This window comes from Dipodomys ordii, unplaced genomic scaffold (assembly GCF_000151885.1).
Source record: "Dipodomys ordii isolate 6190 unplaced genomic scaffold, Dord_2.0 Scaffold151, whole genome shotgun sequence".
NCBI classification, from domain to species: Eukaryota; Metazoa; Chordata; class Mammalia; order Rodentia; family Heteromyidae; genus Dipodomys; species Dipodomys ordii.
In genome coordinates, this window is record NW_012267367.1 from 2,401,865 (window position 1) to 2,414,759 (window position 12,895).

The following is a 12,895-nucleotide window of genomic DNA, read 5'->3' on the forward strand; positions in this document are numbered from 1 at the left end:
ACTGACTCTGGTACACAGAGGGGCACGGGGCCTGATAGGCTGAGAGTATATTCAGGAGACTGTAGGACAATGGTTTAAATCCTTCTTGTTTATTCATTAGACAACCCAGGTGAGCCTCCCCTTCCTCACCTGTGAAATGGGAGTGGTAATAAATGTGAGTGTCCCCCAAGAACTGCCAGGTGGATGGGTTTAATATGTATTCAGTGTTTAGAACTGGGGCTAGAATTATAACCCCATGAACAAAGCTATTTCTGGTTAGCATGTGTGCCTCATGCCTAGTGATCTTCAATATATCTCCTCTCAGTCCAGTGCAGCTTTCAATACACAATATACTTCCTCCCACATAAGTTTACTCCTACAGGAAAAAAAGTGTGTGGGGGGGGTGCTTTTCACAGAGATGGAGAGAAAGTCCCATCCCAGAGCTTGTCATTTCTTCTAGCTAATCAATAGATGAATTGCCTCTGGGTGTGCCAAGAAGGCAAGAGGCAGGTATGCGGTTGATGGAGAACTTCTTGTCCAGGAGTAGATTGGTTTTTGATATCTCAATCATTTGCAATCTGGCATCCATCCTAACCTTTATGTGAGGGTCAGAATGCAGACTCGCGGGCTCTGATTTCACCCAAGAGCTTTAGAAAACTGGCAGGTTAAAAACTACTGAGGAGAAGGGAGCAGAGTGCATAAGCAACAACTAGGAAGCGTTCCTGGACCTGCAGAGACTCCCCAAGAAAACCTCCAGATGTTTCTGTGTCCTTCAGTGATGCCCCTTCCAGGAGCTCGTGTGAGTTTTTAAGCATCCTCCATTTAAGTGTAAGTGTAGGGAAAGGTAAGGTGGATGGTTGATATCCATCAGGAAACCCCTAAGATGCCCTTCCTCCTGACACACTGCTGGGTGGAGGTTTTCTCTCAGGATTTAGCAGCTATATCCAACTTCTGTTCACTTTGGGATTATTGGTGAGAGGGGAAGGTAAAAGAAGTTCCCGACATCTTTCGAGTGCCTGATGAGATCTGCTTGGGATGAGAAGAGAACTGGAGAAGTTCAAGGGCAAGAGAATTCTAGCTGGGGAGCCAAAAACAAGGTGTGTGTGTTGGGTTTAGGATGGCCTGGGAAGATGCCAAAACAAATTGTAATATTGTTATCTTGGGAAAATGTAGCTTGACATTCAAAAAGTGACTTGTCAAAACACTCAGCAAACCATGCTGAATTCTGAACTGGGGAGTTGGGGCAGGGGGAGAAAGAGAAAGATGTCAGGAAGTGTTGGGTGCAGCAGTGGGGGATAGATTGGGTTAGAGCTGGAAGAACTTCTGTCCCTAGGCTCCAAGGCAGATAGCACCCTGTTGAAAGCCCCTGGGCCAGCAAGGAAACCTCTCTGTAGCTGCACAGAAAAGATAGCTTTTACTTGTTTTTTATTTTTTGGGGGGAGGCGGTCTGTTGTGGGGCTTGGACTGAGGGCCTCAGCAGCACTGTTCTTGAGCTTTTTCAGCTCAAGTAGCGCTCTCCCAGTTTGAGCCACAGCGCCACCTCCGGTTTTCTGATGGTTAATTGGAGAGGTAAGTCTAAGGGATTTTTCTACCCAGGCTGGTTTCGAACCATAATCCTCAGATGTCAGCCTCCGGAATAGCTAGGATCACAAGCATAAGCCACGGGCTCCCGCTCAGCAGATATGCTTAAAAGAGAGGAGGTTTGGAGCGCTTGGGGATTTTTGCTGACACTTCTTTCTGGCTTCTTAGGAGAGCTGCCTTCTTGACCGGGCCTCCGGTCGGTCTCCTTCATCATCCTCAGGGTCCTCACGGACAGGAGAAACCAGAGCAGCCAAGAATCCTTGGCCAGTGGAAGAGCTGAATCTGCACCCAACTGAGGGTTAGGAAGGGGCTGGGGGTGGGGTGTGCACAGGAAAGGGACTCCAGAAGACCCCCCTCCCGCGAGGGCACTGAGACAGGACACACACACGGCTGCACACACACGAGCGCGCTCGCACACACACGCACACACACCACCACCTGGCACAGGTGAGGTGTGAGCATCCACCCAGAGAACTGAGAAAGAGAAGGGACCCACCGGAGAGTGGAGAGGAAGGAGCGCCTAGTCCAAAGGAGCCAGGAGTACGTCCCCAACCCCCGACGTCCAGCTGCGCCCCCGGGGGTCGGAGGCACTAAACCTTGGGTCCCAGTGGTGTGAGATTAACCAGGTGAGCGGTGGCACCGGCCGGCTGTCCCGCCCTTCCCGGCCGGGGAGCCTCCGCCTACCTACCCGGCTTCTCTCGGGGCGCTGGACTGGTCCGCGGCTCCAGGTCGGTTTGGGGTTTATGCAACTGGCAGCTGGCTGGGTTTTGGTTCCCGCCCGCCCCCCTGCACCCCCTGTCCCCTCCCCTCCCGGGTCGGGAGCGCTCCCCTTCTTCTCTCCTTTTAGGTAGCTCCACCCCGCCCCGGCTCAGGGGAAGGGGAGGGAAAGGGCTCGCGCTGCGGCTGCCAACTCGGCGCGCCCGGCCAGCGCGCGGCGGCCAGCGGGGCGCGTGGAGTCCCCGGACCCCCGCGTCCTCTCCCGCCCGGGTCCCGCACCTCTGCGCCCCACCCCACCGCTGCATCCACGCCCTCCCCGCCACCCTTACTCCACTTTTCCCCCCGCTTTTGCAATCACATGGTATTTTAAGAATGCCAGGAAGATGGCGGTAGCGGCGGCGGCGGCGGCGGCCGGGCGCAGCGGAGCGGCTGCTGGAAGTTCTGGTGCGGGATCGTTGGCATAAAGTTCTGGTGAACTTGAGCGAGGACGCCCTGGTGCTGAGCTGCGAAGAGGGCGCTGCGGCGTACAACGGGATCGGCACCGCCGCCACCAATGGATCGTTCTTCTGCAGAGGCGCCGGCGGAGCCGGGCACCCGACCCCCGCCGCGGGGAATCTCCCAGCCCCGGATTCGCCCTCCGGGACGGTGCGCACCGCCTTCACCGATCTGCCCGAGCAGGTGCCCGAATCCATCTCCAACCAGAAGCGCGGCGTGAAGGTGCTCAAGCAGGAGCTGGGCGGGCTGGGGATCAGCATCAAGGGGGGCAAAGAGAACAAGATGCCCATCCTCATCAGCAAGATCTTCAAGGGGCTGGCGGCCGACCAAACCCAAGCCCTGTACGTGGGCGATGCCATCCTGTCCGTGAACGGAGCCGACCTGCGCGACGCCACCCACGACGAGGCGGTGCAGGCGCTGAAGCGCGCGGGCAAGGAGGTGCTGCTGGAAGGTAGGTGAGGGGATCGGGCCGCACGGGGAGGGGGCGCGGGGGGTGCCGACCCCTGCTCCTCCCAGGCCCGCCCTCCCGCCACCCTGCCTCATCCCCAGCCACCTGCTGGGGGTCCAGGGCTCCAGAAGGCAGCCCGAGGGTGGAGTTGGACAACTTTTAACTCAACCTGGAGGCAACTTTGTGCCCACTTGAGAACCTTTTAGTTGTTTATCTATTTATTTATTTACCAGCTTTGGCTCATGAGGGTAGAGGAAAAAAGACCAGAGACGTGTTCTCGGGACCCGATCCGGCGCGGGGCGGGGAGTGGCAGAGGAGATGCGTGGCGTCCACGCATCCGCCCTGCCCGTCGTTAACGCGGGGGCCTGATCGCAACCAGGCGGATCGCGTTCCGCTGGGGTGAAATGTCTCCCCCGCTTCAGAAGCAAACCCGGACGCACGGGTTTTGTTTTGTGTGTTTTTTCTCAATCGTGGTCGAGCCAGAGAGAGAAAAGAGAGAGGTGGCAGCGTTTGAATGCTGCACTCCAACCACCCCCTCTCCGCTTCCCCGCGCAGTTTGGAGAGAGAGTAGAGTTGCGCCGCTGGGAGATGGGTTGCAGGCAGTACTTTAGGCTGGCTCTCCGGAGAGTTTGGCCGGTCAGTCTGGATTCCAGCTTCCCCTGGGGAGAGAGCTGGGGAAGTGGTTTTCTGCTGGTGTTCTCCAGAGCCTCTACCTCTACACCCCGCCCTCCCCAACTCTTACACACACAGTGGAATGGAATCAACTTTGCATGTCAACCATTTCCCTGCAAGGGAGGAAGGAATCTTACAAACTACCACTTGCCAACCCGACCTTCACCAGCCTCCTGTATTTAATAGATAGATAGATAGATAGATAGATAGATAGATAGATAGATAGATAGATAGATAGATAGATAGGAAACATCCTTTAGAACCTGTTCTGGAACACGTCAAGCAGGGTAATTAATACTATTTTCTGCCAGGCGCTGGTGGCTCACGCCTATAATCCTAGCTACTCAGGAAGTTGAGATCTGAGGATCCCAGTTCGAAGCCACCCCCAGGCAGGAAAATCCCTGAGACTCACATCTCCAATTAACCACCAGAAAACCGGAAGTGGTGCTGTGGTAGAGCGCTAGCCTTCAGTGAAAAGGCTCAGGGACAGCACCCAGGCCTTGAGTTCAAGCCCCAGGACCAACAGAAAGAATAATAATAAAATAAAATAATACTTTTTCTTCTCCCCTAAGATTGGGTTTCTCACTCCTTACCTACCGTTCTCCTCTTTGTCTGCATACACCTTGGTTGCCTCCAATGTCAGAAAATAATTTCACCATGACTACAGATTGAGCTTTGGGGGAGGGGACGGCTATTCAGCTGGGGACCTGCTAGTGCTTAACTACCCAATGACCTGCATGAATGCATGAATACACCCAAAGCTCTTAAAGCAGTGTTTCAACTGAGACCTTCTAATATGGTGACTGATGTAAGAACTTGAGCCAATTTCCTGCTCACTGAATTGTGGTGCGGGGTGGTGTGACACTGAGGAAGTGGAGTTGGGAAACCCGCGTGTGGGACGGCTGATGCAACCTCCTGGGACTTGAAGACTGCCTCCTGGCCCAGCTGGGAATACAAAGGAGCTTTTTTGTTTTGTTTTGTTTTGTTATTTGTCTAGAGGATTTGCAGTGTCTTCATATCTGGGTTCAGAAAATAGAAGGCTATTTGCTTTAGTTTGATGATTAACAGAAGTAAACTGGAAAAAAAAAGTTTTCTTGGTCAGTGTGTTGGTTTGCATGGTAGGGGCAGGTTGAATGTGGAGCGAGTGTAGTTTGGACTATCAACAGCAGGACACCTGCTGGGCTTGTAATGCTTACTGAAATTCTCAGGGGAGGAGGACAAAAACAAGTCACTTAAAAAATTTAGACATTGTCTGGTACTGGGCCTGAATGCTATCCATTAGCCTCTTTGTTCAAGGCTGGCACTCTACCACTTGAGCCAAGGCTCCACATCTTGCTGTTTAGTGGTTAACTAGAGATAAGAAACTCATGGACTTTCTTAGTGCTCAGGCTGGCTTCAAACTGAGATCCTCAGATCTCAATCTCCTGACTAGCTAGGATTACAGGCATGAGCCACCAGTATCTGGCTTATTAAGACACCTCTTTTCTTCCTTTTCTTAGTTTTGATTTAATGAGTAATAATTTGATAAAGGGGTAAAATAAATTCCTTCACCTCAAAAATGAGGAAGAAAAGATGATTCCTTAGGGTTAAAAAAAATAGCTCTAGGAATAAAACAAAGACACAAAGCTCAAAGTTAGGAGACTTTCTTGAATGCAAGTGAAAAGTGAGTTTTATAAACACCTTTAAGCAGGCATTCGCAGAGCATGGTGTGATGTCCTGGAGAGGAAAGGAGAACTGAAGAGGTGAATCACTTTAACCACAGTCTATTCCCCCAGATGCAAGTGCAGGCCCTGCTCAGAACAGCCTCTTGTTCTGAGCTCCAGTGTTTCGGGGGGCCTTATATGGTCCTTCCTGTGGTGGCACTGGTCATGCACACAGTCAAACATCACAGCTGTCTTTTTTTGAGCTTGGCCTAGTGCCCTGATTCCCAGCTGAAGGGGCATGTGGGAACCACCTCGAAGACTCTAAAGAAAAGTACACATATTTCCCCAAGTCGTCCTGAAATGCATTGCTGATCCCAGAATTTGTGCAAAAGAGAGACTTCAGAAATGTGATCTGATTGGACTAGAAGACTAAAGAGTTGTTTTAAAGATGTATTTTTATGGGACATACAATTTTTAGTCACTTGTTTAATATTTGGGGGGGGGATATTTGTTGAATATCCTCTTCCCAGGCTTTGTAGACATGTGCCCTCTAGTGGTGACTCTACTACTTCTACTCCAGGCACAAGATCCTATAAGGTGAAACTCTGGACATCAACAATTTCAGTAACTACATTCTAGTCCCCATTATGGCTCAGAATTGCCTTCCTGAGCCACGATGTCATTCTCCAAGATGGAAGATAGTGTCAACCCTCTCGCTTTACTGTTCTACTGAGGCACACTCTGGGAATAAAAGAGATGTGTCAAATACTAGCTGCTAGTATTCCTACAATTTAAACAAAGATGAAATTGCCCTTTCTACAAGGTAGATTGTTTCCCTTTCCTTTACTGCGGGTTATATTTCTTAATTAATTTTGTGTGCATAGGGCCTGAGTTCCCTATATTGTAAATATGCCGAGATGTCTGACACAATCCTGAACGGGAAACAGTAATTGTGTGGTTTATTTAAAAAGTAAGGCGGTAGAAGAACAGCACAGGAAGGAGGACTGGAATCTTCAGAACTTAATGTACCAAACATCTGACTATCCAAAAGGAAGCTGCTAGGTTATGTCCCAAAGTTGAACATGTGGCTAGCAAAGAGACTAAACTGAATTTTAAATTTAAATAGTAACACATTGTACCAGTTAAGTCTTAACCAGATAATTACTAAAATTAAGATCAGAAAATTCACACTATGACCTCATTTTTTTTTATTTTAAGATAGGGAAAAGGAGCAGAGACTCACATTTTGCCCTGCAGATATTGGGCTTTATAGTTCCAGGGAACATTGTACTCACAGAATATAACGTGACAGAATGTTCCAGAGTTGAGCAGGAGACAGCACTGGGAGAGGGAGAGAATTTATTATTTTATTTTATTATTTTGTGTTTCTTAGTTAAAAAAATTTGACACGATGCATCAAATCTTTTTTTTTTGTAGCTGTACCAATAGTAAAATTAATTCCTCCATAATTTTGTGGAGATCAAGGAGTTTAGAATGTTCTGGAAGATTGAAGTGGGGAGGTGGAGATAAATGGAAGTATCCTTTGTCAAAAAGTTCTCTTACGGAACTGCAGTAGAAAAAGTGGACACTCAAAGGGGAAAGTAAAGGTCAGTTCTTAACATGAGACTGGTCTATTGGGCTCCTTTGTTGGTTCTGTGCCCGGGAATGTTGGGGTGCCAAGGTCAGCTGGACCTTTATTTTTTACAGTCGTTTTCTCTGGTGGTGAATGTCAGAATGGTAGAGAAGGAAGACAGGGCTGAAGCACAAAAGGAGCATTCAAAGCTTAGAGATCTTTCTTTTTCTTTACGAGTTACAGATTCTTACAAAGCCTAGAATGAATCTTAAAACTTGATCTCTTATATTCTAAGAGTTTTATGACATACTGTATTTCTTTGGACCCTAGGGTTTTGTTTCATTGTTTTTGTTTTTCCATGTCAAAGCTAGAGCTAGACTAAGCCATCTCTAAACTCCAAAAACAACTAATATCCTCTTTGTTATTATGAAGTGAACTTCATAAATAAGATAGTCTCTGATTTAAATTTAAAAATCAGTAGAGTCCCCCAATATTAGTATCAAGAGGATTAAACAAAATGGTTCTCAGTAGGTCAATCTAGGCTATGGGTCATAAGGTTGGCTCGGTGTGCCAGAATCTTTATTTGAAAATTGCCACCAATGAACAGCTGAAATGGAGAAATTGGATGGTATCATCTGAGATAGAGAAAAGCCCCCCACTATGAAGGACTGCTACAGGATACCTCGAGTCCCTGGCTCCCAACACTGAATGGCAATAGGACACCTCCTGTCCCCTACTTGATCCCCAAATGCCTCCACAAATCTTTGAACTGCCACTGGAAAGGGTATTTTTGGCCTTCCATTTTGAGAACTGGGGCCCTCTAATGTTGCTAATTCCACTTGGTCACTGCACAGTTCCTAGCCTTGCTGAAACGCTACGTAGGCAGCAAGGTCTAACACTTTCATAATGTTATGGCATGCACTGTTCTACACATTTCACATAGATTAACTGGGGTCCTCATGGAAACCCAATACTACTAATATCTTAGGCTTATGGCTCGCTATCTTGCAAAAGATGCACAGAGACTAAGTGCTGAGTTCTAGATTCGAGCACAGACCTTATAGCTTTCCATCTTCATGAACAGCCTCAAGAGATGAGGAGATTAGGGATGCTGTACCTCTTGTTTACTGATCTAGAAAGTGAGGTTCCAAAAGATGTAAGGATTTCCCCTAGTTAGGTGTTACTACGTTCTTCTTTTGAAAGTACAGGTGATTGAACTCAGGATCCCAAGCCCATCACATGAGTCACACCTGCAGTCAGTCCCATGGTCTTCTATTTTCTTGGCCAGTGTATTCGTTTCCTAATGCTACTGTAACTAGTTACCACAAATAATAATTTAATAATAAGTGCATTATCTTACAGTTTGTTTGTTGGTTGGTTGGTAATGGGACCTGAACTCTAGGTCTGGGCACTGTCTCTCAGCTCTTCAACTCAAGGCTAGCACTCTACTACTTGAGCCACAGCACCACTTCTGGCTTTTTCTGCTTGTGGAATCAAACCCAGGGTCTCATGCAAGCAAGCACTCTACCACTGAGCCACTTTCTCAGCTCCTATATTACAGTTTTTAAGTCAGAAGTCTGACCTAGATCTCACTGAGCTAAAGGCAAATATGCTACCTTCCTTCTAGAGGTAGGTCCTGGGGAAGAATCTGTCTCTGCTTTTGTAGTATCTTATAGAGACTCCCCATACCAGTTAGTTCCTGGTGGAAAATTAAATCTTCATCTCAATTCACTCCTCTCTCTCTCCCTCTCTGTCTCTTGGTCTCTCTATCTCTCTGTCTCTCTCTCTCCCATTCCCTCCTCTCCCTCTCTCTCTCTGTCTCTCTGTCTCTGTCTGTCTCTGTCTCTCTCTTTCTCTCTCTCTGGCATCTTCTTCCATTTCAGGGACTCTTGTGATTGTTCTGATCATCTGCAGGTAATCCAGGATAATGTCCTTATTTTAAGGTCAACTGATTAGCCACCTTAATTCCATCTTCAGCTTTAATTCCCCTTTGCATGTAAGGTAACTTATTTATAGGACATGGACACTAGGATGTGGGCATTTTGGGGCTGAGACAGTATCCCACCCACCACATTTAGTTTGCTGAAGTTGTAGCAGTGAAGTCCCCAAGTGAGGGGCTTTTGAGAATGTACTGTACCTCTGTAAACAATTACTTTTTTGTGTTGGGGGAGAGTTTCTTACTCACTTACATGCTTACTCATCTAAAGAGAGGTTTGTTGGGTGGCATTGGTGGACTTACACCACTAGGACTGGTCCCTCAAGAAGAAGCTCTCCAAATGAGCATGGAGTGGACTACCTACAGACAGAGGAAGGAGGTGATCTCCTCATGAGATGTAGTGTGCTCCTTCGAGAAGGCCGGGACGAGGCTGTTCCTAGACAGGGATATGAACAGCAAAGGCCTCAGGGGAGCCCCACAATAAAGAACTTGGAGATCAGCTCAGGGTCGCTAAGAAGGCAGGATGTGACCTCCAGACCTTACTGATGTCGAAAAGTAAAAGAAAAAAATAAAGAAAGAGAACCTTCCAGGGACCAAGTCTTGTGTGGCTTGTTACAACCTTAGCCTCCATACTGAAGGTCAGTGCCGTGCTTCTTGTTGCACTGGAGCAGAACTGTAGAGTCTCGTTCCTCACGTGAGATTGGCAAGGCGTTGTGAACGCGGTGACCCAGATCCCTCCGTCCTTCACTAGCCCTGGTGCACAGCTCTTCACCCTGCATTATTTCCCAAGCAAGGCCCAGGTTTCTAAAGCAGCTGACATGATTTTGTCAGCAAGCCAACCCGCTTTGGGGGGGTTGAACTGGTGTTATCATCCCCTTTAGTTTATGGCAGGGAATTGAAGTGCCAGCCAGTGGGTGACTTCGCTGAGGTTACTTTGTGTACAATGGAGTTTGTAATCAGATGAGAGCTAACTTCTCCACAGCCTGCTGTGTACTATGCAAACTCTAGACCAAAGGAAAACTCAAGTGGACAAAAGAAAATTGAAGAGACAATGGGTGTAAACCTTGATTTCAGGAATCTTAAAGCAATGGAGAAGGTAGGGCATTGGAGGCTGACTAGCATGTTTGAAATGAGTGATAATAAATGAATACGATTAGCAGTTAGAAAATGAAAAGTGTGAATGCTAACCTATGGAAAAGTACCAGGCATGCACAGTCTATTCAAATAGGTCAGAAAGGAAATGATGGAAAGAGTGGCATGGATCAAGATGTATGTTATGCACAATGATTGCTATATTGAATGGAAACTCCTTTGTACAACTACCTGAAGCCCATTAAAACAGAACCTTAAATAATGAAAAGGCAGAAGGATGAATGGAGAAAGGGAAGAAGAAAAGAAGGAAGGAAAAGGGCAGGAGGGGAAGAAGCTTGTGATTCGTTTCCTTTTTTTATCACTCCAGTGGCCACTCAAGCTCTCGGGGCTGGAGATGCTTGGCATCAGGTAATGGGAATAGTTCTGTGCTCTGTAGAAGTAGAATTAAGATGTGACTTTATAGGCCTGCAAAGCACTTACTTAACACAGACCAATTTTGAACGACAGTTGAAGAGCAGAGCCAGACATGATTTTAAAAGTTATAGGGGAAAAAATGTAATTATCCCTTTTATGTTATATTTATAACTCCTTCCCTCCCTCTCACCCCCCCCCCTGTGGTGCAGAGGCCTACAAGTCTGAATATGTAAGAACGCATTCTACCTGAAGGAGGTGAAGACTGTCTGCCTGGAGATTTTAATTGTTTCTTTTTTAAGCTTCTGTACCAGCATGAGGAGTCAGACCATATTCATTCCAAGAAGCTGAGGGGGAATGGGCCTTCCAATCCTGAGTTCTGTGGTGGTGGTTAATGCTCTTCATGTTCAGCAGTGCATTTTAGCGGTCACCCCATGGAGTAGATATTAAAAATAACTCACTGCACACAGCTCCCTATTTGTGAAAGACATCTCTCTGAAGCCACCAGTGGTCTGGTCTGCTTGGTGAAGAAAATTATTCTCCAGCAGCTACTGGCCTACTAAGCATTCTATTTCAAATGATGCATTTCAAAGCAGTTAACGTTAAAGAAAAGCCAGAAGTTTCTCCTGCACTGATACCAAGTGTTTTATATCCCAAACCTCATTACCCACTTCACTGGCCTTGATCTATAATAATGCTTGCCTTTAGCTCTGGCCTGCAGAGTGCGACTTAAGAGGAAATATATATCACCCACCATGAAATCAGAGTCCTAGCAGACCCATGCAAATGAGACGCCGTCTCAAAGTGGGTTAGTAAAGATGGAAAAGTTTATGATTCAGAGTGGTAGCATGGAAATTCCAATGAAGTCACAGGCTGAAGCTCAGAACTGCTTTACAAGGCTTGCTTATTCTGCGGTTAGCACATTATCAATGTGCTTAGCACATTGAGAAGTGTGCAAAGATTTGTTTTAAATCATTGCTGAGTTTGACCAATCCAGGTTCTTTGGCACTGATATTCAAACTGACATGGTTTCTTCCTGTCATCAATGTTTCTCTACAATCCAGTGGTTTAGTGGATGGGCCTTGGATTTTCAATGTCTGGGTATAAATATTAATTCCAGTTTCTCTACGTGGTTTATTCTGCATACATTACTTAACTACAGGTCTCCATCCCTCAATCAGTAAACTAAGTTTTCTCTTCTGGGATTTGTCATGAGGAATAAAATAATGTCTGAAAAGCAGTTAGCACTTTGTGTGGGACTTGGTACAAACTAAATCATTGCTAACTATATAATGTGTCACATTATATCACATTCTTATCCAAGTACTATTTTCAAGTAGGAGGTTCAATCATATAAGTTAAAGGGTTTAATTTCATGTTGGATAAAAATCTCTCATAGGCCCAAGAGACAATTTGGGATTGGCCATGTTAAGATAGTGTAACAGATTCCCAAGGACATTTCACTGGCTTGGAAGGGGTCTGGGCTACTATCTCATACCATGTAATTTTTACATGACTTTTAATAACATCTGATGTTTTTCATTAACTAGACTGCAGTTCAGGCTGCTGTGGTTTGGGGTGGGCAAATGTGAAACCTTTATTAAAATGCTGATTATGTAGGAACATGCAAAAAATTGTTTTGAAAGGAAAAGATAAGCGAAGATAGAACTTGCACAGCAAAACCCAAACTTCTTCAAAGAAAATTAGAGAAATTGGAAGATCTTTTTAGAAATCAAAATGTTTAACTAAAAATGTAATTTCACATAACTGTTTTTCTATAAATGTATTTAAATATGTTTACATTACTACTACTAAGCCAGCATTATGCTTTAGATTTTATTCTATTACTTGGTGTTTTGTTTAATGGAATTTAAGAGGCCTATCTTATTGAAGACATGTCATGTTATTATTTGGAAGGAACTAAAATTGGTCTACCTGGAGGAATCAAACAGAAAAGCTGCTTAGAATCCGGACATAAGAAGACTTTTGCTTCTGTACCAAAAAAACTTTAAAAAAATAAACTTATCAGTGAGGAGTAGAACACATCACTTGTGAGGCTCGAGTGTGGGTGAAGGAAGAAATGGTATGTATGTCCCTCCAACCTCTAAATGGCTAATCAGTTCTATCAATATTTAAGTTGGAATTTACAGTGTGATTGTAAATGCAAATGTGTTGCAACACGTGCAGGCAGATAATTAAAATGGTGTCATGTTGAGAGAGCCTGGGATGGATGGGACGGAGAGTGGTCAGCTCCCACAAGCCACCTGTGACTGCCACACACCAGAATTGTAAGACACATCCTCAGAAAGAGAGACAAAAACATGCAAAAAGGAAGAAGAAGAAGAGGA

The 12,895-nt window shown here is 46.1% G+C and overlaps 1 protein-coding gene across 1 annotated transcript in view; it reads left to right on the forward strand.

The window, feature by feature from the left end:
- Sntb1 (syntrophin, beta 1 (dystrophin-associated protein A1, 59kDa, basic component 1)) overlaps nucleotides 1-12,895 on the forward strand; it is a 264,000-nt gene that overhangs the window by 23,915 nt on the left and 227,190 nt on the right. Inside the window, 2 exon segments of the mRNA XM_013032210.1 lie at nucleotides 2,649-2,705; nucleotides 2,708-3,223. Coding sequence (XP_012887664.1) covers nucleotides 2,649-2,705; nucleotides 2,708-3,223 — 573 coding nt within the window.